Source organism: Hemiscyllium ocellatum, chromosome 34, assembly GCF_020745735.1.
Source record: "Hemiscyllium ocellatum isolate sHemOce1 chromosome 34, sHemOce1.pat.X.cur, whole genome shotgun sequence".
In the NCBI taxonomy this organism is placed as follows: domain Eukaryota; kingdom Metazoa; phylum Chordata; class Chondrichthyes; order Orectolobiformes; family Hemiscylliidae; genus Hemiscyllium; species Hemiscyllium ocellatum.
In genome coordinates this window covers 37,503,098-37,529,295 of record NC_083434.1, presented here as the reverse complement: position 1 = coordinate 37,529,295, position 26,198 = coordinate 37,503,098, and the positions used below count along the sequence as shown (strand labels likewise).

General features: G+C 42.5%; 1 protein-coding gene across 1 annotated transcript; it reads left to right on the top strand.

The window, feature by feature from the left end:
- Positions 1–1,004: 1,004 nt before the first annotated feature.
- LOC132832293 (prolactin-releasing peptide-like) lies at positions 1,005–14,200 on the top strand. The gene is made up of 3 exons (XM_060850172.1): positions 1,005–1,159; positions 6,985–7,157; positions 13,547–14,200. The coding sequence occupies exons 2-3, from the start codon at positions 7,031–7,033 to the stop codon at positions 13,735–13,737; spliced, it is 318 nt and encodes a 105-aa protein (XP_060706155.1). The 5' UTR covers positions 1,005–1,159; positions 6,985–7,030; the 3' UTR covers positions 13,738–14,200.
- The last annotated feature ends 11,998 nt before the right edge of the window (positions 14,201–26,198 follow it).

Here is a 26,198-nt window from a genome sequence, read left to right as displayed (position 1 = left end):
CCTGTACATCCCTGGACACTATGGGGCAATTTAGCATGACCAATCCACCTAACCTGCACATCTTTGGACTGTGAGAGGAAACCAGAGCACCTGACGGAAACTCGTGTGGACATGGGGAGAATGTGCAAACTCCACAGTCACCCAAGGATTGAATTGAACCCAAATTATAATAAAAACTCATCTGGTTAATTAATGCACTTTAGGAAACCAGCCATCCTTATCTGGTCTGACCTACATGTGAGTCCACAATGTGGTTAACTTGTAACAGTACTCTGAAATGATCTAGCAAGCCACTCAGTTCGAGGTCAGTTAGGGATGGACAGCAAAAGTAGCCCAGTCAATGATGCCTACAACCTATGAATAAGCAAAAACACATGGAAGATCATTGCGACCTGGGACAGTATCTGAACAGGCAGTGGAAGCAGATTCAACTGAACATTTCAGAAAACAAAGAAAAGGTGAAGATAATCTTGCAATACAGTAGAAAAGAACAGGAAAATGGGGACTGATAGGCTTTTGTAAGAGCTGTTCCAAAGCTCAGAATGGGCTGAATGGCCACCTCTTTCTATGCTTTACTGTCCTACCTCACATCATTTCACATATCATTAAGTATTAAAATTAAGCTAAGATATAAATCCATGGAGAACATTTATCAAATTAGTCATTAATACAATTAATCAGTCAGTATTCTTCCAGCGTTCATTCCCAGAACTGGGGGAGCTTTGTGGGCGAATGTTGTTATCTGTCCTGTACAAATTTAAATGATGGAGATAAAAAAAGAGATAAAAGAAATCAATAGTGATCCATAGCGGTGTGGTTGGATTGACGCCAGGCCAAACCTACTTACAGATAATTCACTGTTGTGCTTCCTTCCCCCACGTTGAATTTATGTTTTTTTTAATAAAAGGTCAGTTTATCTTGGCTGCTTCACCTGTCACCCAGGTTCAGATAAAGTGCAGCAGTACGTGTTTACAAAGTGAGAGACTTCACTCTTAGTGAAGAATCAGTCATTGCAATCCAGTGGGCATTTCAAACATCCTGCTGACGCACTTCAACTCCCCACCTTCTTGGAGATTGCAACTATAAAAGACCCTCGCACAAGTCTGCAAGGAATTGCAACTTCAACACAGCCCCTTCTCCAGAGACCGAGCGGAGGACGGTGAGTGTGTACAGCAGTAACTTGTCGCTTTGGGTGGGGAATGGCCCGTTTGTACTTGGCTGTAAGCAACTCTGAACGCACTGGGTGCACTCCACAAACTATCGGTCTGTCATCAGTCTGTTTGAGTTATATTCTTGTTGAAACCTTTCTCTTCAGATTTGTACCCCACATATTATGTGTCAAACCAGCCAGTGTTGTCTGTTCATCAGCTAATTTCCAGCCAATGACTGGGCTGCCGCTGTACTATTACTGGTATAATCAATTATCAATATTCGTTTTCTCTGAAAGGGGACTTAAATTAAATTTAATAGTTGCAAATTCTGAACAGACATTCGTCCACAAACTGTTATATCGATTGACATTTCTTTCAACGTAACTGTTAATTTTACCGTTTTTGTCTTTTTGCATAACTCCCTCTTTGAGAACCAGAGGCAAGTCTTTGATTCTTTATCCACACAACTCCCCATCAGAATGATTTTGAATTGGTTTATATTTGGCCCCAGGGTTCATCATTTATCAGCATTTAACAACTTTTACATTTATTCTTAATTTCCATTATACATGGGGAGATTGTTGGTGCAGTTTAAATTTTACATCATGTAGGTTGTTCCTATTTTGTTAAACAAAAAGTACACAGCCATGCACTTCCATGTTGCACAAATGTTAAGTGATAATTGACAGACTTGGTGATTCACCCACCCAGGGAGCACAAGGCTATTTATTGTATGGAAGGGTAAATTCAACTTGCAGTTGAAATCTTTTTCAGAGAATTTGCCTATCTCTAGATCAGCTCAGTGGCTAGTGCTGTTGCCTCACAGCACCGGGACCCAGGTTTGATTCCACCTTCCAGTGACTGATAAGCTAGTGACTGGCTTATCAAGTAAAATCTCAGGTGGCAATAAACTTGCCACAAACCTCCAGTTGGTCTTGGATTTATATATTATTCTATTTGCAACATCAAAGATATCTTTGCGTGGGTTTCCTCCAGGTGCTCCGGTTTACTCCCACAGCCTAAAAATGTGCAGGTTAGTGGATTGGCCATGCTAAATTGCCCAAAGTGTTCAGGGATGTGTAGGTTAGGTGTGATAGCCAGGGTAAATGCAGGGGTAGGTGAGTGGGCTGCTCTTTGGAGGGTTGGTATGGACTTAATGGGCTGAATGACCTGCCTCCACACTATAAGGATTTGTGATTCTCAGCACCAAACTGTTATTTCTGGAGTCCATGTAGAAACCACATAAAAGTTGGGTCATCACAGAATATTTTGATAAAATTTTAGAGTGTGTGTGCCTGTGTGTAGGATCATTCTTATAAGAAAGCAGTGTGTATTTTTCCAAATTACAATCCCATTTGCACAGTCATGAAAAGATACTTTGAATTCACTAAACCGTAAGGTAATGCAGGTGACAGCAGGTTATGTTTTGTAAGGGCTGGTATTAGAGTATTTGGAAATAGTCGATCAGTACTGGTACCTGCTCAGAAAAGGACCAGCTTGTCTCCATCCAGTCTCTCCAATCTATTTGCAGATTTGAAATAATTGAAAATTTTGGAAACACTCACCATGTTAGACAGTTTCTGTGAAGAAAAAGAGGGAGTGAGAGAGATGGTCCAGATGGATGATTGAAATCTCAAATTGTTAGCACCTTTTTTTTTCATTGATCATGAAATCAATTCTTTTGGGAACACTGAGTGTGCTCACAGCGTCAATGGCCAAATTAAATGTTACAGCACCTACCTGTTTGACAGTGGTGGTTTCAGCACTTGTTCCAGTTTCAGTTCAAACTCTTCTGCTGCCTCCAGCACGTGAAATGATAGGATGGAGTTGGCAATCACCTCAGGTTTGTGCTCTCTGACAATGAGAGAGAAAGGAACATGCATTTGTATGTAGGACAAAGATCTCAGTCTTCTCCATAGAAATCACAATGGTTTATTTCCACCTCTCATATACACGCCTGTAGCCAACACAGAAAATAAATAGGTAAGCTTGAATCTCTGTAGATCCAGAGAAGAATAATGGCACAGGGAGGCAATGCAACAGTGTAATTTTAATCTGTGGAAATCCTATTGTGATCCAAGGTACCTAATTAATCATAATAGATGACACATCTTAATGAAAGTTGATGTTGAATTGAAGTGGGATTTTATTCCAAAACAAAACTACTGCCCTTTGCTAATCCCACCTTCCAGCACCTGGTCTGTTGCTTTACAGTTACAGTGCTATGGGATAGATTCAATGAGAAGATGGCTACTGCCTCCAACTCCAAACATCAGAGAATTCCAGACACCCATTCCTCTCCCATCAGCACATTTTCTTCCAGTTTGAAACCACAGCTAGAGTTCCTGGCAAAATCAACCCATCTGAAGCAACTTCTTTAAGATCAAAACAATGTTGTTTGGAGACAGGAGGCAGATCATCAGTGTAATTTTAATCTGTAGAAATCCTTTTACAGGTCTGTTGTAATTCCAGCTACTGAATTAATCATAATGGTTAACACATCTTAATGAAAGTTGTTGATGTGAAGTGGGATTTTATTCCATGTTAATTTACATCTGTTTTTCAATGTGTGGACCATTATCAGAACAGCCCTTTGGAAAAATACATTTTGTCCAGAATCAACACAAATTTGAATGGTTGTAATGCCCAAAATGCAACATTACCCACAAATTGGCAATTTTGCTCAGAGATCTTACCAAAATTATTGTGTGGTAAATGGAAGACAACTGGCGCATTAAATTCTGCAGCAGTATTGATGTTTGTTATATATTATGCTTTGTATTCATATGGGGAGAAAGTGTGGACTGCAGATGCTGGAGATCAGAGCTGAAAATGTGTTGCTGGAAAAGCGCAAGAAGGGCTTATGCCCGAAACGTCGATTCTCCTGTTCCTTGGATGCTGCCTGACCTGCTGCGCTTTTCCAGCAACACATTTTCAGCTTTGTATTCATATGTACTAGGCAGGCAGACCAGAGTGCTTTACCCTTCACCTCACCTTTCATCCTGTGTACCCCCAGCAAGAAAATATTCCATGCCCAGCATGAAACAGTGAGTACAAAATGAAAAAGAATATACTCAACAAGAAACAGAATATATTTGCATGGCTGTTCTGCTATAGATATTTCTGTATACGACCTGGAAAATGTTTGAAATTCCTCTAGTCAGGACAAACTGAAAATGATTCCTTTAGATGCAGAGAAGTGTTGTGTGGCATTTATTGGATATTTCAGCCACCTTTCTACATATCACTAAATCAGGGGCTCCCAAAAATTTTCCTACTGGCACCACATTTCAAGGCTGGATAATTGTTACGACCCCTTAGTGAGAGTGTCAGGACACTAGGTTATAGTCCAACAGGTTTATTTGAAATCACAAGCTTTTGGAGTGCTGCTGTTTTGTCAGGTGAAGAGAAGGGGTAGCGCTCTGAAAGCTTGTGATTTCAAATAAACCTGTTGGACTGTGTGACTCCTGACTTTGTCCACCCCCTCCAACACCAGCACCTCCGCATCATTAGTGAGAGTGCTAAGAGCACAGGGAGTGGGTAGGGTAAGCAAACCCATAAGATTAGAGGGTAGGGGAGTCATTCTGCAAGGGTAGGGTGAAAAGTGGAGTAGAGAGGGGACAGGGTTTTAGGGGGATGTCATGGTTTTTTTTAAGTAGAGGTATGGTCTCCAATTTGTACTGCTGCACGAGCGAGGCTTTGAGGATGTATTGTTCAGGTTACGGTCTTGGTTTCCAAATTTGCATGAATTAAAGCTGCCTCCTGTATGTTCATTCACTCAGAGCTCCGTGGCAACCAATGCTGCCATGCAGCTTGAAATCTTACTTGGGGGCCACAATCCCTAATTTGGGAAGCCCTGCTCTAAATAATAAACAGAGTAAGGTGAAGATATGCATTTTAATTCCAGCTGGGGGGGGGAGTTTTAATCCACCAGTGAAAAGTTTGTGTGTTTAATTCTCTGCACATTGGCCTAAAGGAACTAGACAGCATGTAAATCAGTTCCCTGGTGGTCAGTGCTGCATAGTCAATCACCACTCACTGAGTAAATATATACTACACTGATCCTTCATAATGACATTCTGGGATCAGATTCAGCAATCTGATAGACAAAAGTTGTTTCTGAACCATGGCCTCAGCCAAAGCATAGTATTGGATGGAATATCACACAGACCAAATTGTGTGTTTACTTCTATAAATATGGGATATGGGCGTTGCTAGCACAAGTTATTGTCCACTCCTAACTGACCTTATGAAAATGGTGACGAGCCATATAAACTGCTCCAGTCTGAGATATTTCCCCAGCAGTGTTAGACAAGGAGTTTCTGTATTTTAAGTAAGTGATGATAAAGGAACAGTGGCTAATTTGTGCACAAGAAGATTCCACAAGCAATAATGAAAGAGAGATCATTGGATAATTGATTTATAGAGACGTGAATTTGAATGATCTTGGTTCAGACACTGGGAGTACCTTTTTCCAATGATGAATTATACTTTATGTTCATTTGAAACAGCAAATAGGGATTTGACATCACATGGCATGATCCAATGCATGTTATTTTTTTTTACATTAGACTTAGTGTGGAAACAGGCCCTTCGGCCCAACAAGTCCACACCGACCCGCCGAAGCGCAACCCACCCATACCCCTACATTTACCCCTTACCTAACACTACGGGCAATTTAGCTTGGCCAATTCACCTGACCCGCACATCTTTGTGACTGTGGGAGGAAACCGGAGCACCCGGAGGAAACCCACGCAGACACGGGGAGAACGTGCAAACTCCACACAGTCAGTCGCCTGAGTCGGGAATTGAACCCGGGTCTACAGGCGCTGTGAGGCAGCAGTGCTAACCACTGTGCCACCGTGCCGCCCACTTATGAAGTGCACACAGACGATTTCTGATGAATCAGGAGCTTAGGACTGGACAGGGAATTTTAACATGTCCACAAATATTTTCCATCATGAGAAAATCAAACCTAACTCGCTGAATACAGCAGAGTGCTCCACTGATTTCAAAACACTTTGATACTAATTAATGTGGAGCTGTGGAACCAAACAGTTAATAGGGCAGCCTGTCTTGTACTCCATCTAGTTTGAGAAAAGGAAATTGGACAGACTGCAAAATGAGCTACTAGTTTTCTCAGTTGCTTATTATAGACATCATTAGGAGCATGGGGACATAAGATCAGGAGGAGGACATTCAACTCATCGAGCTCTTCCATCATTCATTTAGATCATGGCTGATCATCTATCTCAACATCACTACCCGCACTATTTCCATATCCCTCAATGCCATTGATTACCCTGATGAAGGGCTTTTGCCCGAAACGTTGATTTTGCAGCTCCTAAGATGCTGCCTGAACTGCTGTGCTCTTCCAGCACCACTAATCCAGAATCTGGTTTCCAGCATCTGCAGTCATTGTTTTTACCTATTCAGAAATCTGTCTACTTCTATTTTGAATTGCTCAGGGGCAGTTTCACTGCCCTCTGGGGTAGAGCATCCAAAGATGCACCATCCTCTCGGCGAAGAAATTCCTCATTTCATTTTAAATAGCTTAAATTATCCTGAGATTGTGTCCATACTTCTGGACTCATTAGCTGGGGAAACATTTTATTTACAGCCACCCTGGCACACTCTGCAATTAATTTAGAAATTTTTGTGAGATTAAATAGCAATGATTAGCAAGCACACTCCAGTGATTACCAAACCTCATTAGGAAGTTATTTTCAGAATATATATCTGCAATGACTGTTGATGAAAACTTTCAATAAAGGTGAATATTTCTTTGACAAAAAAAATCTTCTGAATTGTATTTCCCTCTGTCTGTCTACAGCTTTGGAGTTTTAGTGATCAGCACCTTCTGCAGCCCTCAGTCTCCCATGGATCAGCAGCAAAGACAGCAGAGGAAGGTGAAGCTGGTGGCTATTTGCACAGCACTGCTCTTTGTATCCATGATTGCCAACACTGCCCAGAGCAGTGGCCTGAGCCATCAAATCAACTATAGAAGTAAGCACCAAAGCTCTGCTACCTATTATATCTGAACAAGCAACTGAGAAGGGAGGGTGTACATGTTGCAATTAAGTGGGCCTGAAGGTTATATATCTCATCCTTCCCCTACCCCCCCACCTCCACTTTACCATGATTAATCAAGTGCCCGTAAGACATTAGGTTGGATGTGGGAACATTCATACTTGAGGTCCATCACATTATTTTTTATTTGCCGAAATTCTACATGGACCAAACTCAGAAAACTTATTTAGTGTTTAATTTGGATTATTTGTCATTCATAAACAAACCAAGGGCTCCACATTAGATTTCATATTAAACAGTATTTGCACCTGCACCTGGAATTTGATGGAATATTTCACATTACCGCGTAACAAACAGATGTGTCCATTTTTCTAGCAGGTTTCAGTTGGGGTATAACCGACTAGAAGTTATAGAATCATAAAGATGTACAGCATGGAAACAGACCCTTCGGTCCAACTCATCCATGCCGACCAGATATCTTAATCTAATCTAGTTCCATTTGCCAGCATTTGGTCCATATCCCTCCAAACCCTTCCTATTCATATACCCATCCAGATGCCTTTTAAATGTTGTAATTGTACCAGCCTCCACCACTTCCTCTGGCAGCTCATTCCATACATGTATCCCTCTGTGTGAAAAAGTTGCCCCTTAGGTCCCTTTTAAATCTTTCCCCTCTCATCTTAACCCTTTGCCCTCTAGTTCTGGAGTTCCCTATCCTGGGTAAAAAGAGACTGGCTGTCCATTCTATCCATGCCCGTCATCATTTTATAAATCTCTATAAGGTCATCCCTCAGCTTTTGATGCTCCAGGGAAAATAGTCACAGCCCATTCGGCCTCTCCCTCTAACTCAAACCCTCTAAACCTGGCAACATCTTTGTAAATCTTTTCTGCACCCTTTCAAATTTCACAACATCTTTCCATTAGCAGGAAGACTAGAATTGAATGCAGTATTCCGAGTGTGGCCTAACCAGTGTCCTGTACAGCTGCAATATGACCTCCCAACTCCTTTACTCAATGTACTGACCAATAAGGGCAAGTGTAACAAACACCACCTTCACTATCCTATCGACCTGCGACTCCACTTTCAAGGAGCTATGAAACTGCACTCCAAGGTCTCTTTATTCAGCATCACACTCCAGGACCTTAATATTAAATGTGTAAGTGCTGCCCTGATTTGCTTTACAAAATACAACACCTTACGTTTATCTAAATTAAACTCCACCTGCAACACCTTGGCCCATCCATCCATCCCATTCATTGAATGTATGATAATGGGTTTCTTTCTCGATATAACAAGGGATTTGACTGGCACTAGTGTTCATCTGTGTTATGTTAGCACTCAGTACGTATCTAAGCATTTTTTCCTAACACTCTACTGATACCCTGATATGAAGACCTGCTTAATATTTTCACCACCTCACTAGTAAGTAAAGTCACCATAGTCCCAGAGGGCCACTCTCTCATTAGAGAGAGATGACTGGTGGTGGTTTCACCTGAGGGTCACCACACCTCAGGTGAGGTCGACAAGGCCGGACCTTAATAGTAACTTCAGCTGATACAGGAATGGAATCCATGCTGTTGACATCACACTACAATGCAAATCAGCTATCCAGCCAACTGAGCTAACTGACCCTCACCTCACTAACAATCCTTAACTGTCTCCCGCCCGCTTACTTCCATGTGTAGGATGTCAGCACAGCGGATATTTGTTTAGATTAAATTTAGATATTTAGGGGCTAGAATTGGTTTGACATAAAATTTCCTCTAAATAACTATTTTCTTCACAGTTCCACTCTCTCTGGTATAAATAAGCCCTGTGTTAACCATCTGCCAATGTGGTTTTTAAATTGGGTTCATTTGTATTACTTTTGTTTTGATCTCTGGATTTGATCATAATGAATTCATAATGAAAAAGTGGGAAGTTTAATTCATTCCGACGTAGTTTCTAATATCCACAATGATCCAATCTCACTGAAGAATATATTACAGTCTCACAATGGTTTCAATAGTACCATAAGTAACTCACATTGAGGTTTAAGAAATTTAATGTGGAATATAAAATCCTCTGTTCAGGAGATGTAGCTTAGAAGAACGGAGAGATTAGATTACTTACAGTGTGGAAACAGGCCCTTCGGCCCAACAAGTCCACACCGACCCGCCGAAGCGCAACCCACCCATACCCCTACATTTACCCCTTATCTAACACTACGGGCAATTTAGCATGGCCAATTCACCTGACCCGCACATCTTTGGACTGTGGGAGGAAACCGGAGCACCTGGAGGAAACCCACGCAGACACGGGAAGAACGTTAATACATTAGATTGGATTACTTCCAGTGTGGAAACAGGCCCTTCAGCCCAACAAGTCCACACCGACCCACCACCCACTCAGACCCATTCCCCTACATTTACCGCTGCACCTAATACTACAGGCAATTTAGCATGGCCATTTCACCTAACCTGCACATTTTTAGACTGTGGGAGGAAACCGATGCAGACACGGGGAGAATGCGCAAACTCCACACAGTCAGTCACCTGAGACAGGAATTGAACCCAGGTCTCTGGCGCTGTGAGGCAGCAGCGCTAACCACTGTACCACCGTGCCACCCAGGGTGGGATTTTGATAGAGTGGATGAGGAGAAAAGGTTTCCTTTAACAGATGGGTATAGCCAGAGGACACAGATTTAAGAAAAATAACAGAAATCTCAGGCTGAACCGGAATGTACAAACTGAAAAATTGGTGACAGCAGATTCAATAATAACTTTCAAAAAAGGAGTTGGATATGTAACGGAAAAGGAACATTCACAGGGCTTTGGGAAATGAATGAGGGACTGGGATTAACTCGATAGCTCTTTCAAAAAGCCAGCACAGACAAAGATGGACTAAATCCCTCCTTCTCTGCTGTTTGATGTATCTGTCTCAGAACAAGGGCAGGCTATTTCAGCCCCTTGAGCATTTTTCTTCACTCAATGCCTACAATCTAACTCTGCACACACATTCTTGCCCCAAATCATAAGACCATAAGACAAAGGAGCAGAAATTAGACCATTCAGCTCATTGAGTCTGCTCCACCGTTTAATCATGGCTATAAGTTTCTCCACCCCTTTCTCTCACTTTCTCCTTTGATACTCAAGAACCTATCTCAATCTTAAATATACTCAATGACCTGGCCTCCACAGCCTTCTGTGGTCATGAATTCCATGGATTTACCACTCTCTGGCTGAAGGTATTTCTCCTTATTTCCATTCTAAAAGGTCTTCCCTTTAATCTAAGGCTGTGCCCACGGGTCCTAGTCTCTCCGACTAATATAAACATCTTCCCAACATCCACTCTGTCTAGGCCGTTCAGTAATCTGTAAGTTTCAATTAGATCCCCCCTCATCCTTCTAAACTCCACTGAGTATCGACCCAGAGTCCTCAAACGTTCCTCATATGTTAAGCGTTTCATTCCTGGGACCATTCTTGTGAACCTCCTCTGAATATGTTCAGGACTAGTACATCCTTCCTGAGATATGGGGCCACAAAAATGTGCACAATACTCCAAATGTGGTCTGACCAGAGCGGTATAGACCCTCAGAAGTACATTCTTGCTTTTGTATTCAAATTCTCTCAAAATAAATGCCATCACTGCATTTGCCTTCATAACTACTGACTCAACCTGAAAGTTTACCTGGACGAGAACTAAATCTCTTAATAGCTTTGGACAACACAAAACTATGATCGGAACATGGGAACGGAAGGAGGCCATTCATCCTTTCCTAGATCACTGATCACCTCCACAACGCCACTTTCTTGCACTATCTCCTCATCATTTAATGTTATATATCTCTAGAAATCCACCAGTTTCTGACTTGAATATATTGGTTGGCTGAGCTTCCATAGCATCTAGGGTAAAGAATTTCAAGGATTCGCCAACTCTAAGTGAAGAAATTAGTCCTTATTTCAGTCTTAAAAACCTGTCTGTTATCCTGGGATTATTTTGGCATGGCACGGTGGCTCAGTGGTTAGCACTGCTGCCTCACAGCGCCAGGGACCCAAGTTCAATTCCTTGGGCGACTGTCTGTGTGGAGCTGGCACATTCTCCCCATGTCTATGTGCGTTTCCTCTGGGTGCTCTGGTTTCCTCCCACAATCCACAAATGGGCAGGTTAGGGTGAATAGGCCATGTTAAATTGCCCCGTAGTGTTCAGGGATGTGTTGGTTCGGTGTATTAGTCAGGGGTTAATGTAGAGTAATATGGTAGGGGAATGGGTCTGGGTGGGTTACTCTTTGGAGGGTTGGTGTGGACTTGTTGGGCCAAATGGCCTATTTCTACACATAGGGATTCCATTAAGGCAACTGTACATGACATCTTAATGATTTCTGACCTCTGATATGATAGGTAGTCTCAAGTTTTGTTTGATATTCTTCAGTGGGGTTGACACCTTTTAGAATATTCTCCCGAAAGGTGAAATGTGTACAGTCCACTACAGGATTCTGTGTTCTGCTCCAATCAAAGAAATCAACTTATTTTTTAGGTAGTGGTTTGCACATAGGACACAGGCGAAACTTCCCTTAACAAACTCTAACATCGTATGGGGGAGGTGCTGGTACAGTGGCATTATCACTGAAGTGATATTCTAAAGACCCAGATAACATTCTGGAGTCTGGAGTTTGAATCATGCCATGGCAGATGGTGGAATTTGCATTCAATAAAAACCTGGTTCACTAATGTCCTTTAGGGAAACTGCCATCTTAACTGATCTGGTCTCCAGACTCCAGACCCATAGCAATGTGTCTCTTAACTGCCCTCTGGGCAATTAGGGGTGGGCAATAAGTGCTGGTGTAGCCAGTGATGCCCTCATCCTGTGAATGAATAAAAAAATGCCCTCAGGAGACTTCGCTAGTAAATTAGGTAATTTTCTTTCCAACACATCACACCGACTCTTATTATTTGTTACTTACCACTGTGGCAGGGCAGGAGCTGTTCAGAATGGGATGTCTATCTTGTCCATTCAATGGTTTCTTGAGATGCCGAATGGTGACCTCTCCTGTGGATGCTTCTGGGTGGCATGAGGTCTTTGTGCTTCATGGCCTCATTGGACTCACGGCCACATCCACATTTTGAGTCACCCCCTCATCCATCTTCCATTGGTGGAGCTGGTGGTTGGCTTGCTCAGGCTCTGTGTTAATTGGGTTGAGAGTTCTCCGCCGTCTTACAGGAACATTCAAGGTGGCTCGTTTGGCTGGTGACAGGGTGTTGCTTGTTGATGTTCTGTGTATTCCATGATTTTGGACAGTAGGTTGATGCCAGTAACAAGCTGAAATGAGGGAGGATTTTGCCATGTAAGATTAGTCTTAATATATCAAAAGTCATTTCAAATGGCTTTCTTTTTATTGCCAGAAGCCAGGAAAAAACAATATCACTAACATGGGCTAGATTTGATTCACTGAACAAGATTTGTGGACCTCCCCTTTTTCATGTGTTTGAAGGCAGTGGTGGAGGGGTGGGAGTAGGGTGAACTTGTAAATCATAGTCCACTTGGGCCTATTAATCCCCTCACTTGCTCGTGTATTTGCTCCTTTCATTTGCATGGACATGGTGTTGGGTGACCCACCTATCCTGTGACTTCTTGAGGCCCATGAGTGACAAATGAAGCAGTGCTTGAGTACGTCATCCTGTCACTGCTGTTCCTTCACCCACAGTGGCTGTGTTCCCCATGTCAGGTGCTCCAACAGCTTTTTACTGTTGTTGGGCAGAGGGGGAATCTCTTTTTTTAAGGTTCCCTCTGCCCCTCCCCTCCACAAGGTCACACTTTCCTTTTATGACTCCCCACCCCAGTTATCCCCTTCCCTTGCCCTCCAACACCACTCTCCCCCACCCGCTCTCAAAAGCATAGGTACTCCACCGATTTCTTAGACTTATCCAGCTCCATCACCCCTTTTCTGCAGGTTCTGGCAATGCCCACCATTGCTGGCATCTGTTTAACTTGAGTCTTCATTCCAAGGAGTTGGGGTTGGGGAATGGGTGTTTGGTGGTGCCGCTGAAGTCTTGACCTTTAGAGAGTTACTGCCCCATGATGTGGTAAATGGCAGCCAGGCCTAAAAGAATAATCACCATCTGAAAAATTCTGCCGTTGGTCAAGTAGAGGTGACTGCTGACCAATTGTGCCAACTCGTTCTGTCCATCGTTCTGTTTTCTCAAAGCCATGGACAGTCCCCAGCAGGGGACTGCACACCCAATGTCATTCCATTGAACCCAGTAAAAGACAAAAAACATTTAACTCTGTAAAAACAGTGAAACGGAGTCAACTTTCAGAAAACGATCACGTTTTATGGTTCTATTCTAAAACTGCTTGTATCAATCAAATTTGTGTACATTTACAGATTCCAAAATTGACCCGTTCTGGTACGTGGGTCGTGGAGTGCGACCGATTGGCCGCTTCGGAAAGAGGCAGATGAAAAGTAGCAGCAATCTGAGACCATCGGTGAATAACCTGGAGCTGATCCTGAATGCTCTGAGGCAACAGGACGCATTCGATTCTGACCAGCAGATGGGAGGGGACAACACCTACTGACACTCTCTGCCACCAAGCACACCTCTGAGAAACAATGGCAGAATTCCCTTCCTACCTCACACTTTGTATTTACCCACTTGACTGTGAAACCACGCGCATGTCCGCTTAGTGTGTACACCTCCCTGCCCTCCCAAAGCTGATCCAGAACAGACCACATTAACCTAGGAACCACCACTGACACTGACTCTATATTCACAGAACTGAGACCCAGTATAAGTTGTATTTTAATTCAAAAAAATCTGTGTTACTTAAAATCTCCACTTACAATTTTAATGCAGTTTTAAACCAATATCTCTTCCATTTCAACAACATATTAACTAAAGAGGAAATTCCACAAAGCGTGTCTGTAAGAGGCTTAGTTCTGTCCAATAATTTTGTTAAATACATTGGAAAATGACCAACAATTTATTTTTAATGGTTAATGTGAGCCACATAGAAATACCAAATATCATTCATTGTGATCATGCAGAATTTACGACATTATATAAAACAGTTTAATGTTAATTTAAAAATAGATGCTTCAGTTTAAGTTGTTAATGCTAATCACTTTCCACATTTGATCTATCATTTCGAAAATAAATATATTACCTTGTAACTATGTGCTGTTGATCTCACTTAAAGTGGTACTTTCTTTTAAAAAAAATGTGGTGGCTGTCTAATTTTGTTAATTGGATAAGGAAAGCTAAATGTCATTCACATAGAAGTGACCCGGACAAATCGTGTTCTGTTTGTAAACAAGGCAATACTTCACAAAGACAGGGTTCCCTTTAACATCAGATGGGTTGTGTTGCAGGCCTTCTTCTTAACTTTTCTGCACTTCATGTTCATTCTGTTTGGAGGGAAAATGCTGAAAGAGTTTTAATTTTAACAGTTAAATATCAAATTCTTAGTCTCCTATAAAGTGCGATTTACTGAAAAGGTCACTGCCTAATTTGGGAATTGAATTTGAAGGTTTTCAACACTGTAGTCAGTCAATTTAAACAAAAAGTAGCTATCACTTAAGAAAGATGGTCATTTTTGTTGCATCTTTCACATCAGCATGTCCCAAGCACTCTTGGGAGAAGGAATTATCTTTGAGTTGTAGTTATTGTTCTAACATAAGAATCAGTGGCATACAGTAAACCTTCACACGCACTGATGTGGTAATGGCCAGACCTTCTGCTTGTCAGTGATCTTGGATGAGAGTTTAAAAATTGGCCAGCACACGGGGAGAATTCCTGCACCTTTTCAAAATAAGAGGGTTTATTTTTAACATCCAACTGAAAAGGCTGATACGTCTCAGGCCTTGATTTAATATCACATCTTAGAGAATGCATCTTTGGCAGTGCAGCACTTCCTCAGCCCAGAGTTGCAGTGTTAGCTTTTGTTATGTGCTCAAGTCTCCCAAGTGGGACGTAAAGTTACAACATTTTAACTCAATGTTACCCACAGAGCTGTGTCTGCAACTGACTGTGTATCTCCTCCCTGTAAAAGAAACCCCTTGACTGCCAGTGCCTGAATCCTGCCTGCCTGCAGAGAGTTTTTCCTTGGTCAGGGATTTCGCTTCTACACCCATTAATTTCAATGGAAATGTAAGAAAGACATAATTGATATTAAAAGAAAATTCTTGTACACTCCCAGGGTGTTCTTCACTCAGGATCTGATTAAAGATATTTTAAAAAGATATGTGATTGGGGCAGAAAAGAAAACCTCAAATGGCCTCGACACTTTCTAAAGAATTCTTTAAATGAAATGTTGGTGTTGCTGACCAGGCTAGTGTGTGTTGCCCATCCTTTATTGCTCTTCAGGAGCTACTGCAGTTCATGTGGTTAGTATAAGTAAAAGATAAAGTTTCTAGAGTCCTCCCGGACTATAGGTTAAAGACTAGTGGTCTTTAACCTGAGGGTCACCACATCTCAGGCGAGGGCAGACATTGAGGAGAGTCCTTCATGGTAATCTCAGCTAGTACAGGAAATGAACCCACATATTGGTATCCCTGTGGTACCAACCAGCCACCTGATCCCCTTGTTCTGTAATGCATCACTGAGCCAGATTCTGGGACTTGAGTTAGTGTGCTGTCATTAGTTTTACTGTGACCTTACGGAGGTTTTTAAAACCATGAGGAGCAGCAAAAAGGTGAACAGCAGAGGTCATTATCTTAGGTTGGGGAGTTCAAAACTAGAGGGCATATTTTTAAGGTGAGAGGAGAAAGATTGAAAAAGAATCCAAGGGGCAATTTTTTTTTACACAGAGAGTGGTTCGTATGTGGAATGAACTGCCAGAGGAAGTGGTAGATGCAGGTACTTAAAAGATATTTGGACAGGTACATGAATAGGAACGGTTGAGAGGGATACAGGCTTAATGCAGGTGAATGGGACTGGTTTAGTTTGGGAAACTTGGTTAGCATGGATGAGTTGGACCAAAGGACTCGAGATTATCCTGGAAACATGCCTGTGGTCCCACAAATGCCTATCTATCTTCCCATCTGTGGAATCCCTATCATTAGTGCTTTCCAAACCATCCTTCTTGCCACCTGAACATAGACTTCTTGACTTAGAACATAGAACATCGAACAGTACAGCACAGAACAGGCCCTTCAGCCCACGATGTTATGCTGACCATTGATCCTCATGTGAGGTAAACCTAATGTACGAACTCTCAAATTTCTGTGACCATATGCATGCCCAGCAGTCTCTTAAATATCCGCAATGACCTCGCTTCCACAACTGCTGTTGGCAACGCATTCCATGCTCTCACAACTCTCTGCATAAAGAACCCGCCTCTGACATCCCCTCTATACTTTCCACCAAACAGCTTAAAACTATGACCCCTCGTGTTAACAATTTCTGCCCTGGGAAAAAGTTTCTGGCTATCAACTCTATCTATGCCTCTCATTATCTTGTACACCTCAAATAGGTCCCCTCTCTTCCTTCTTTTTTCCAATGAAAGAGGTCCGAGCTCAGTCAACCTCTCTTCTTAAGATAAGCCCTCCAGTCCAGGCAGCATCCTGGTAAACCTCCTCTGAACCCTCTCCAAAGCATCCACATCTTTCCTATAATAGGGCGACCAGAACTGGACACAGTATTCCAAGTGCGGTCTAACCAAAGTTTTATAGAGCTGCAACAAGATCTCACGGCTCTTAAACTCAATCCCCGTGTTAATGAAAGCCAATACACCATATGCTTTCTTAACAACCCTGTCCACCTGGGTGGCAATTTTAAGGGATCTATATACCTGCTCACTAAGATCCCCCTGTTCCTCCACACTGCCGAGAATCCTGGCCAAGATTCCTGTCTTTAATCCTGTACTCAAGTTTCGAGTTCGACCTTCCAAAATGCATCACTTCACATTTATCCAGGTTGAACTCCATCTGCCACCACTCAGCCCATCTCTGCATCCTGTCAATGTCACATTGCAGCCTACAACAGCCCTCTATACTGTCAATGACACCTCCAACCTTTGTGTCATCTGCAAACTTGCTGACCCATCCTTCAATCCCCTCATCCAAGTCATTAATAAAAATTACAAAGAGTAGAGGCCCAAGCACAGAGCCGTGTGGAACACCACTCACCACAGACTTCTAGGCAGAATATTTTCCTTCCACTACCACTCGCTGTCTTCTGTCGACCAGCCAATTCTGTATCAAGACAGCTAAATTTCCCTGTATCCCATTCCTACTGACCTTCTGAATGAGCCTTCCATGGGGAACCTTATCAAATGCGTTGCTGAAGTCCACATACACCACATACACCGCTCGACCCTCATCAACTTGTCTAGTGACATCCTCAAAGAACTCAATAAGATTTGTGAGGCATGACCTGCCCCTCACAAAGCCGTGCTGACTGCCTTTAATCAAGCCATGCTCTTTCAGATGGTCATAAATCCTATCCTTCAGAATCCTTTCTCACACCTTGCAGATGACAGACGTGAGACTGACCGGTCTGTAATTGCCGGGGATTTCCCTATTTCCTTTCTTGAAGAGAGGAATTACATGTGCCTCTCTCCAGTCCTTGGGTATGACTCCAGTGGAGAGCGAGGATGCAAAGATCTTCGCAAGTGGCAAAGCAATTGCATTTCTCATTTCCCAAAGCAGCCGATGACAAATCTGATCTGGCCCTGGCGACTTGTCAATCTTAATGTTTGTCAAAATTTCAACACATCACTTCTTTAATCTCTATCTGTTCCAGCATGCTTACCTGCTCCTCAATGGTTTCATTCACTACAAGGTCCTTTTCTTTAGTAAAGACAGAAGCAAAAAACTCATTTAGGGTTTCCCCAACCTCCTCAGACTCTATACACAAGTTCCCTATGCTATCCCTGATCGGCCCTACTCTTTTTTTGATCATTTTTTTATTCTTCACATAAGTATAAAAAATGCCTTTGGATTCTCCCTAATCCTTCCTGCCAAGCCTTTTTCATGCCTCCTCCTGGCTCTCCTCAGACCATTTTGAGCTCCTTCTTCGCCTGCCTATAATCCTCTAGAGCTGAGCAAGACCCTTGCTTCCTCCACCTTGCGTATGCTGCCTTCTTTCTTTTGATGAGAAGCTCCTCCACTCTTGTCATCCAAGGTTCCTTTATCTTACCCCTTATTGCCTGTCTCAGAGGAACACATTTGTGCATCACTCGCAACAACTGTTCCTTAAACAGTCTCCACATGTTTATAGTGCCCTTTCCATGGAACAATTGCTCCCAGTCCATGCTTCCCAACGCACGTCTGATAGTATCATAGTTTCCTTTTCCCCAATTAAATATCCTCCCATTGTGCCTACTTCTCTCCTTCTCCATAGCTATGTAGAATGTGAGGCAGTTGTGGTCACTATCACCAAAATAGTCTCCCACCGCAAGATCTGACACCTGCCCCGGCTCATTGCCGAGCACCAAATCCAAAATGGCCTCTCTCCTAGTCGGCCTGTCAACATACTGAGTTAGGAAACCCTCCTGAACACACCTTACAAAAACAGCTCCTTCCAAATCATCTGCTCAAAGGAGGTTCCAATCAATATTGGGAAAGTTAAAGTCACCCATTAAAATAACCCTACTACATTCACACTTTTCCAAAATCTACCGACCTATGCTTTCTTCAATCTCCCTGCCGCTATTGGGGGGCCTGTAGTAAAACCCTAACGAGGTGACTGCTCCCTTGCTGTTCCTAATTTCCACCCATACTGACTCAGTAGGCAGACCTTCCTCGACAATGGTAACTTCTGTAGCTGTGATACCCTCTCTGACTAGTAGTGCTGCACCCCCTCCTCTTTTTCCCCCCTCCCTATTCTTTTTAAATATTCTAAACCCTGGAACATCCAGCAACCATTCCTGCCCCTGAGAAACCCACGTCTCTGTTATGACTTGTTCCCAAACAGTCCCTGCAGGAATTTCCACTTTAACCAGTGCTAAGAGCTGAACACAGGCTGTTTAGTCTGTATTTGGGTTTTGGGTGTTCACATCCCGAAATACCCCTTGATCTGAGTTTCTTGCTGAATTACTTCAGTTAACAGTCGACCACATGGTTGGAGGTCTGGAGTCACATGTAGACCTTACTGGGTAAGTATGGCAGATTTCCTTCCCTAAAGGACATTAGTGAACCAACTGGGTTTTTAGAACAATCAACAACAGTCGCTAATAAACCAACTGTTTTAATTTTAGATTTAAAAAAAAATTAAAACGTTCCTGTCTGCCTGGTGGGATTGGAATCCACATCCTCAGAACAATAACCTGGGCCGCTGGATTGTTGACCAGCGACATTACCAGCAGAAATACCATAAAACAGCTGCTGGAGATCTGAAACAAACAACAGAAATGGTTTCAGCAACTCAGCAGGTCCGGCAGAGACTGTGGCGGGGCAAACAGAATTAATGTTTCGAGTCTGATATAACTTCTTCAGAATTAACACAGAGTCACAGGATTCAAAACATTAACTCGGTTTTCTCTGTGCACAGGTGATGCCAGATCTCCTGATATTTTTGCATCAATTTCTGTTGTTTGTTTGTTTCAAACATGACAAACGTTGTGGTCGAGGCACTCGGGGGATACGTGCACTGACTGCCTGTTCCGGCTTCACTGTCCAGTGGTCACTCATCCCCCTCTCTACACACTCTTCAGTTGTGGGATGACCACTTCCAAAAGCTAGCCGTCCACAAAACTGTCAGTCACCCAGATCCGGAGCAATGGACACGACAGCACAGTAATGGGACAGTGCAGGCTGTTTCGGGGAAAGATTGAGAACAGGTGGGAAGTGGGCACTGTGTAAGGGTCTTCGAGGAGAAAGTGAGGACTGCAGATGCTGGAGATCAGAGCTGAAAATGTGTTGCTGGAAAAGCGCAGCAGGTCAGGCAGCATCCAAGGAACAGGAGACCTGAAGAAGGGCTTTTGCCCAAAACGTCGATTCTCCTGTTCCTTGGATGCTGCCTGACATGTTGCGCTTTTCCAGCAACACATTTTCAGCTCTGTGTAAGGGTGCCTGGTTTCAAATGAGAAAGTGAGGACTGCAGATGCTGGAGAGTCAGAGTTGAAAAGTGTGGCCCTGGAAAAGGGCAGCAGGTCAGGCAGCATCCGAGGAGCAGGAGAATAAAGCCTGGATTGAACACATCACTTTGGTCCTTACCACTGATTACAGAATTTGAACTCTTCTCAAAGTGTTAATGCGGGTTTTTCCACTCGACGACCGACCAGTCATAATTTTTGTGGATCAGTCAATGTCTGCTCTGGGTCCCTTTCTGTGGAGGGAGTGCAGCTGGTTGGCTGGCACACAGGGCAGCAGGTTTTGGGATAGCTCAGGGGGCGAGGGAAGGTGAGGTAGCACTGATTCAGAGAGATGACACTTATGGTATTGAGGGAAAGGGTAGAGGAGTTCCACCTTACTCCCTCCACCCAGCTGCTGCTGCAATGTCTGGTCTCAGACCCTCCTCCCATTCCTCCTGCCGACCGGAGCAAACTCTTCATAAATTCCATCAAGCATTCCCTTTCTCCCAGTGCCTCCTCTCATGCACGACACACATCCTAACGTCCTCAGCGATATCCTGGAATAAATATTGTCGGCAAAGTGTTTCCACTGTGCCTCAGAAAGCCCTTAAAATTTCTTTCCAAACATCCAACACCAAGCAAGCCTTCAAAACTGAAATAACTACAGTGAGTAGGTGCAAAGTCCTTCACAATGTCTACTTCCCAGACGCAAGAGACAAAATAAACCACCCCAGTAACGCTGGGAATGAAAGTCCTGCCTCTACTGGAGCCCCGTTTTGAGGTGTACAACATGGGTTAGACCAGTATTGGTCAATCACAAACATTACTGGCTTCTCCTTCTGATCTTGCTGCCAGTCAGCTGATCAGGAAAGGGCACTGGTGCAGCTGGGTCCACCATCAACATGTCGTGGAGCTTTGTTAGTGAGCACTCAGCAATTTAACATCCAGATGACCATTCCAACTCCTCTATCAAAATGTCACCTGTACTATATTTCAGTTTAGTGCCCAACTTTATCACCTTTGAGGCTTGATAGCTTCTAGATAGTTGCTAATCAAACTTTTCAGAGATGTTGTGACATACCTCTGGAGCAGGTGAGAATTGAACTGGACCTCCCATTGCACCACAATAGCCCAACTTGACAGCTTTAAAAGTATCGTGTTCTAAGGCCGGAAGGCATGGAATCTGTGAAAAAAGACTATAACTTGAATACTTTAAAGATCCTTTTTATTCTCATTTTAGTCTTTTAAAACTCTGTATTCCCAGGCTATCTATTTTATTTTACTATTTCAATTCTGTAACAACACTTAAAGTATCTGTACCGAGGTACCCTGTACCTAGGATGGCACCGAGAGACGACACTACAAACCTTTCACTGCACTCATTTGACTGCACATGACAATTAAAGGCTATTCTAGCTGCACAAACGATCTCCAGCCTGTTTAAAGAAGAACTCATTTTAAAGAACAGTCTCAAAGAAAAGGACTCAAATGATGTGACCACTGCAAACTCAATTCAGCTTCATGTACATCCACTTTATTTTCCAAACCCATATATAGTTTAAAACGTGTTACAATACTTGATTCTCAATACAGACTTTGATTAGAAAGATATGGCACATTATTAAAACAGCTTTTATCACAGAATATCATTCAATGTTCACGTGGGGACTTGATTATGAGGGATGAATTCGATTATTTTTGTCTGTGTTTGATTTCTCCAAAAGAAACATCGCACACGACATGGCGTACTCGCCAACGCAATGTTTAGTTCAGGGGAATGCTTCTGAAATATTAGTATGCGTAGATGGATGAACCGATATACCTCAAAATCTGTTCAATCTTTCAGAAGAATTTATTTTAAGAAAGCAAAGTTTCCTGGATATATTAATTCTGTTGTGTTATGTCTCATAGCTAGGATGAAGTAAACCTTTAAGAGACATTGATTCTGAATAAATCCAATTATTTAAAAGAAACTCAGAGAAACTCTGTGGAGAGAGGAACAAGGTTAACATTTTGAGTTTGGCATAATAGGAGTTGGGAGCTGGAAGTTTTTTGGACTGGGTTGGGTGTAATATTGGTCTGATTCATACCTGTCAGCACCTTTGCTGATTTTGCCTTGCACACTGTCCAATAGGGCAGTTTACCTGATTAAACTGGCAGACAGTGTCACTTATACCTTTCCTGTTACAACAGCTTTATTCAATAACATTTGAAAGAAATGCTTTTTGCACTCCTTGAATGTAAATAAATGGGGCAGGAGCAAACTGTATGGCTTCTCAAATCTGTTTTGTCTCTCAATTGAAGTATGGCTGATTGCCTATCTTAAGACTATTTTCCTTTCTTATCCCCACATCCTTTGTTCTCTCTGTGTGCATAGAGGTCTGTGTCGTTCTACAGCTATACTATCATTCCTCAGTAATTTATTTTGCTCCACTTCCTTTAATTGAAGAATCCATGCAGCAATTGAATCCTACGAATGTACAGTACTGCTAAATCCATCCATTCAAAACTGCACCACTCAAGCACCAAAATTAAAATATTTCAAACACCATTTTTTGGAGCAGGTGAGACACATATTACAAGCACCCGTGTCTGGTGACCAACTGTGATCAAGTCATGGATCAACAGTTGGAGGAGTGATCAACAAACCCTGCAATGTCTCTAGAGGTTGGTGTGACTGTGGAGATTGAGGGCTACATCGGACCGTACAGGCCAGGAAACAAAGGAACATTGAGCAACATTTGAGTTTATGACATCCCCCATAAATCACTCAACTCTGGCACTCTGACTTTTCTTAACAATATTCTGTTTGGATTGTGTGAATTTTTGTACTTAAAACGATTCCTTAAACTAACTGTTAAAATTGCAAAGGAAAGCAGATACTGACTGCACACTGATGTCACAAGATACCTCACATATGCACACTTTCACCAGGGTAACCAACTCCAATGAAATAAGGGACAATTTGACCATTGGATTGGGTTGGAGATGTGGACATGCTGATCACTGTCAGTGGGGGTATGGTGGTGGGGATTTTTAACATGTGGGTCTTGAAAGTATAATTACAGTGTGAGTGATGTTTAAACATAGAACATAGAAAAATACAGCGCAGTACAGGCCCTTCGGCCCTCGATGTTGCGCCAACTGAAGCCTACCTAACCTACACTAGCCCAATAACCTCCATATGCTTATCCAATGCCCGCTTAAATGACCATAAAGAGGGAGAGTCCACCACTGCTACTGGCAGAGCATTCCATGAATTCACGACTCACTGAGTAAAGAATCTACTCCTAACATCTGTCCTAAAACTCACAGATTTTCTTGGTGATTCATAACAGAAGTATTTCTCTGCTGACCAAGTCAGACCAAGGCTGTCTTCCACAGGCTATAAAGTTTCCCATTAAGGCACATAGGACAAGCAATCACACATAGGGGGAATTCTTTAAAACACAGCGCAGTTGGTGCATGTATACAAACACTCAGAGACCATGATTTGAAGATGCCAGTGTTGGACTGGGGTGTACAAAGTTAAAAATCACACAACACCAGGTTATAGTCCAACAGGTTTAATTGGAAGCACACTAGCTTTCGGAGGGGTGCTCTTTCATGATGAAGGAGAGATGCTCTGAAGGCTAGTGTGCTTCCAATTAAACCTGTCGGACTATAACCTGGCGTTGTGTGATTTTTAACTCAGAGACCATACATACAAACACAGGCACGGACAATCAGAGACAGACACACACACATATACACACACCACTCATAAACACAGATAGTCACACAAATACACACACGTTCAAATATGGGCCACACGCACAAACAAAGACAGCCACACATATAGATCACACACACACCAACACAGTCCACACAAAAACACAGACCACAAATAAAAACACAGACAGCCATACACACAGACCACATATACACACACACAGACACATAAACACAGACAAACATATAAACGCAGATGGCCACACACACACAGACATTGCATACACACACACACACACACACACGTATATCTCATGACCAATGGAGAGGGAATTTGAAATCTACATTAGCTCAAAATTCAATCATTGCTAAATCCACTCAATAGAGCCAATTTAGATTGGCTGAGTTCAGCATTCAGCATAACACTGTTTTGTACTAATAGAAAATATCTAGCCTGATGCACGGGTAACCATTTCAGAGTATGTTAGCACCGATAAAATAAATAAAGTTAGGCATCAGAGCTTGGAAGAGATGACATTCAAAAGAATCATGGCTTCCATTCATATTAGGACATGAGAGAGTCAAATGAACCCAGATTAAAATAAAGCGAGCACATAAAAGGGCAGTTTATTCACCAAAGCCTGCGAACAGTGTAAAGTTTCACCTGGGACCAGGCAGCAACTTTACATCTGAGAATGCAAATAATGACAGGTCAGTGGAAATGCTCCACTTTAGAAAGGTCAAGAAAAGTGTACAGCGTAAATTACAATCAGGTACCATGAAGGCACAGTGTAAAATTAAGAAGACCCACATATAGCGTGCACAAACCTAAAAAAGAAGAGCTTGTGTTATGTTGAAGTAGATTCAATACTACTAAGGGGCCACTTCCGTGAGTTAAATTTGAAATAAAAGTCACCCAAGTGAAATAAATACAAAAGGGAGCAGTCTGAATATGATGGTGACTTTAAGGTGGATTTACAATTGATTGCCTATGAATGAGGATGTCGAAGGGTGAAAAGATACAAACATTGTTTACTGAAGGGCTGGTGTTGACATATGAAAGTATTATTGGAACGGTGTTTCTGAGGATCAAAGAAAGGTGAATGTGATGTGGCAGAATAGGCAACAAGTAGAGATGTAAGTCTGTCTGTAAATGAGAAGTGGTACACTGTGGGTGGAGAGCGAGACAGAAATGTAGAGGGATTGAGGATTTTGGTTCACAAAACATCATTCATTTGAGTCGTTGATTGTAATGTCTTATAATGGAAAATTGGTTTCACACAAAAACAGAGTTATATAAAAGTCAAGATGTGATGGGGAATCCGTACAAACCACAGTAACACCATAGCTGGAGTACTATGTGAAGTTTTAGGAAGATTATTGAAGTCTTAGAAAGGACACAAAACAGGTCCGTTAAGATAAAAGCAAGACACTGCAGATGCTGGAAATCAAAACAAAAACAAAAAATGCCATGGAAACTCAGAAGGTTTGGCTGCTTCTGATACAGAGCAAGAGACAGAGTTCTGAGTCCAACTGACACTTCTTTAAATTCCAGAAAGGCAACTCTGTTTCTGTCTCCACAGATGCTGCTGGATATACTGAGTTTCTTCAGCACTGTCTTCATAATTCAGATTCACTAAGATGCTGGTCACAATCTGGAATACACAGGCAGAAGGCTGGAAGAACACAGCAAGCCAGGCAGCACCTGGAGGTGGAGAGGTCAATGTTTTGGGTATATTAACCCTTCTTCAGGACTGAGATGTCGACTTCTCTGCCTCCTAATGCTGCCTGAAAATGTGTTGCTGGTTAAAGTGCAGCAACACATTTTCAGCTCTGATCTCCAGCATCTGCAGACCTCACTTTTTACTCCTAATGCTGCCTGGCTTGCTGTGTTCTTCCAGCTTCCCACCTGTCTACTTTGGATTCCAGCATCTGCAGTTTTTATTTGGTCACAATCTAGAAGCACAAACGTGGAGGTTTGGAAAAATGTGGCCATTTTCATCTGAACAAAGGAGATTAGGAGAATTATTGTTTTCAAACTTGAGAAAGGATGGAAGAGAATAGACTGAAATCAAGCCTGAGTAATTGGTTTGGTCTGATTACACCCACTGGTGACAACAAATGCTGCAAGGAGTCACACAAAGTCAGTTCACTTACATTGCCAGGATGTGGCTGACACACTGGAGCTGCTAACTATACCTCAGCAGGAAGTGCACCAATCATGGGTAATTGGTGGCCGGGTGATGGCTCAATGCTCCTGAGAGTCCCAAGCCAAAAGATGGGAGAGTAGATCAGGAACAGGGCAAACATTG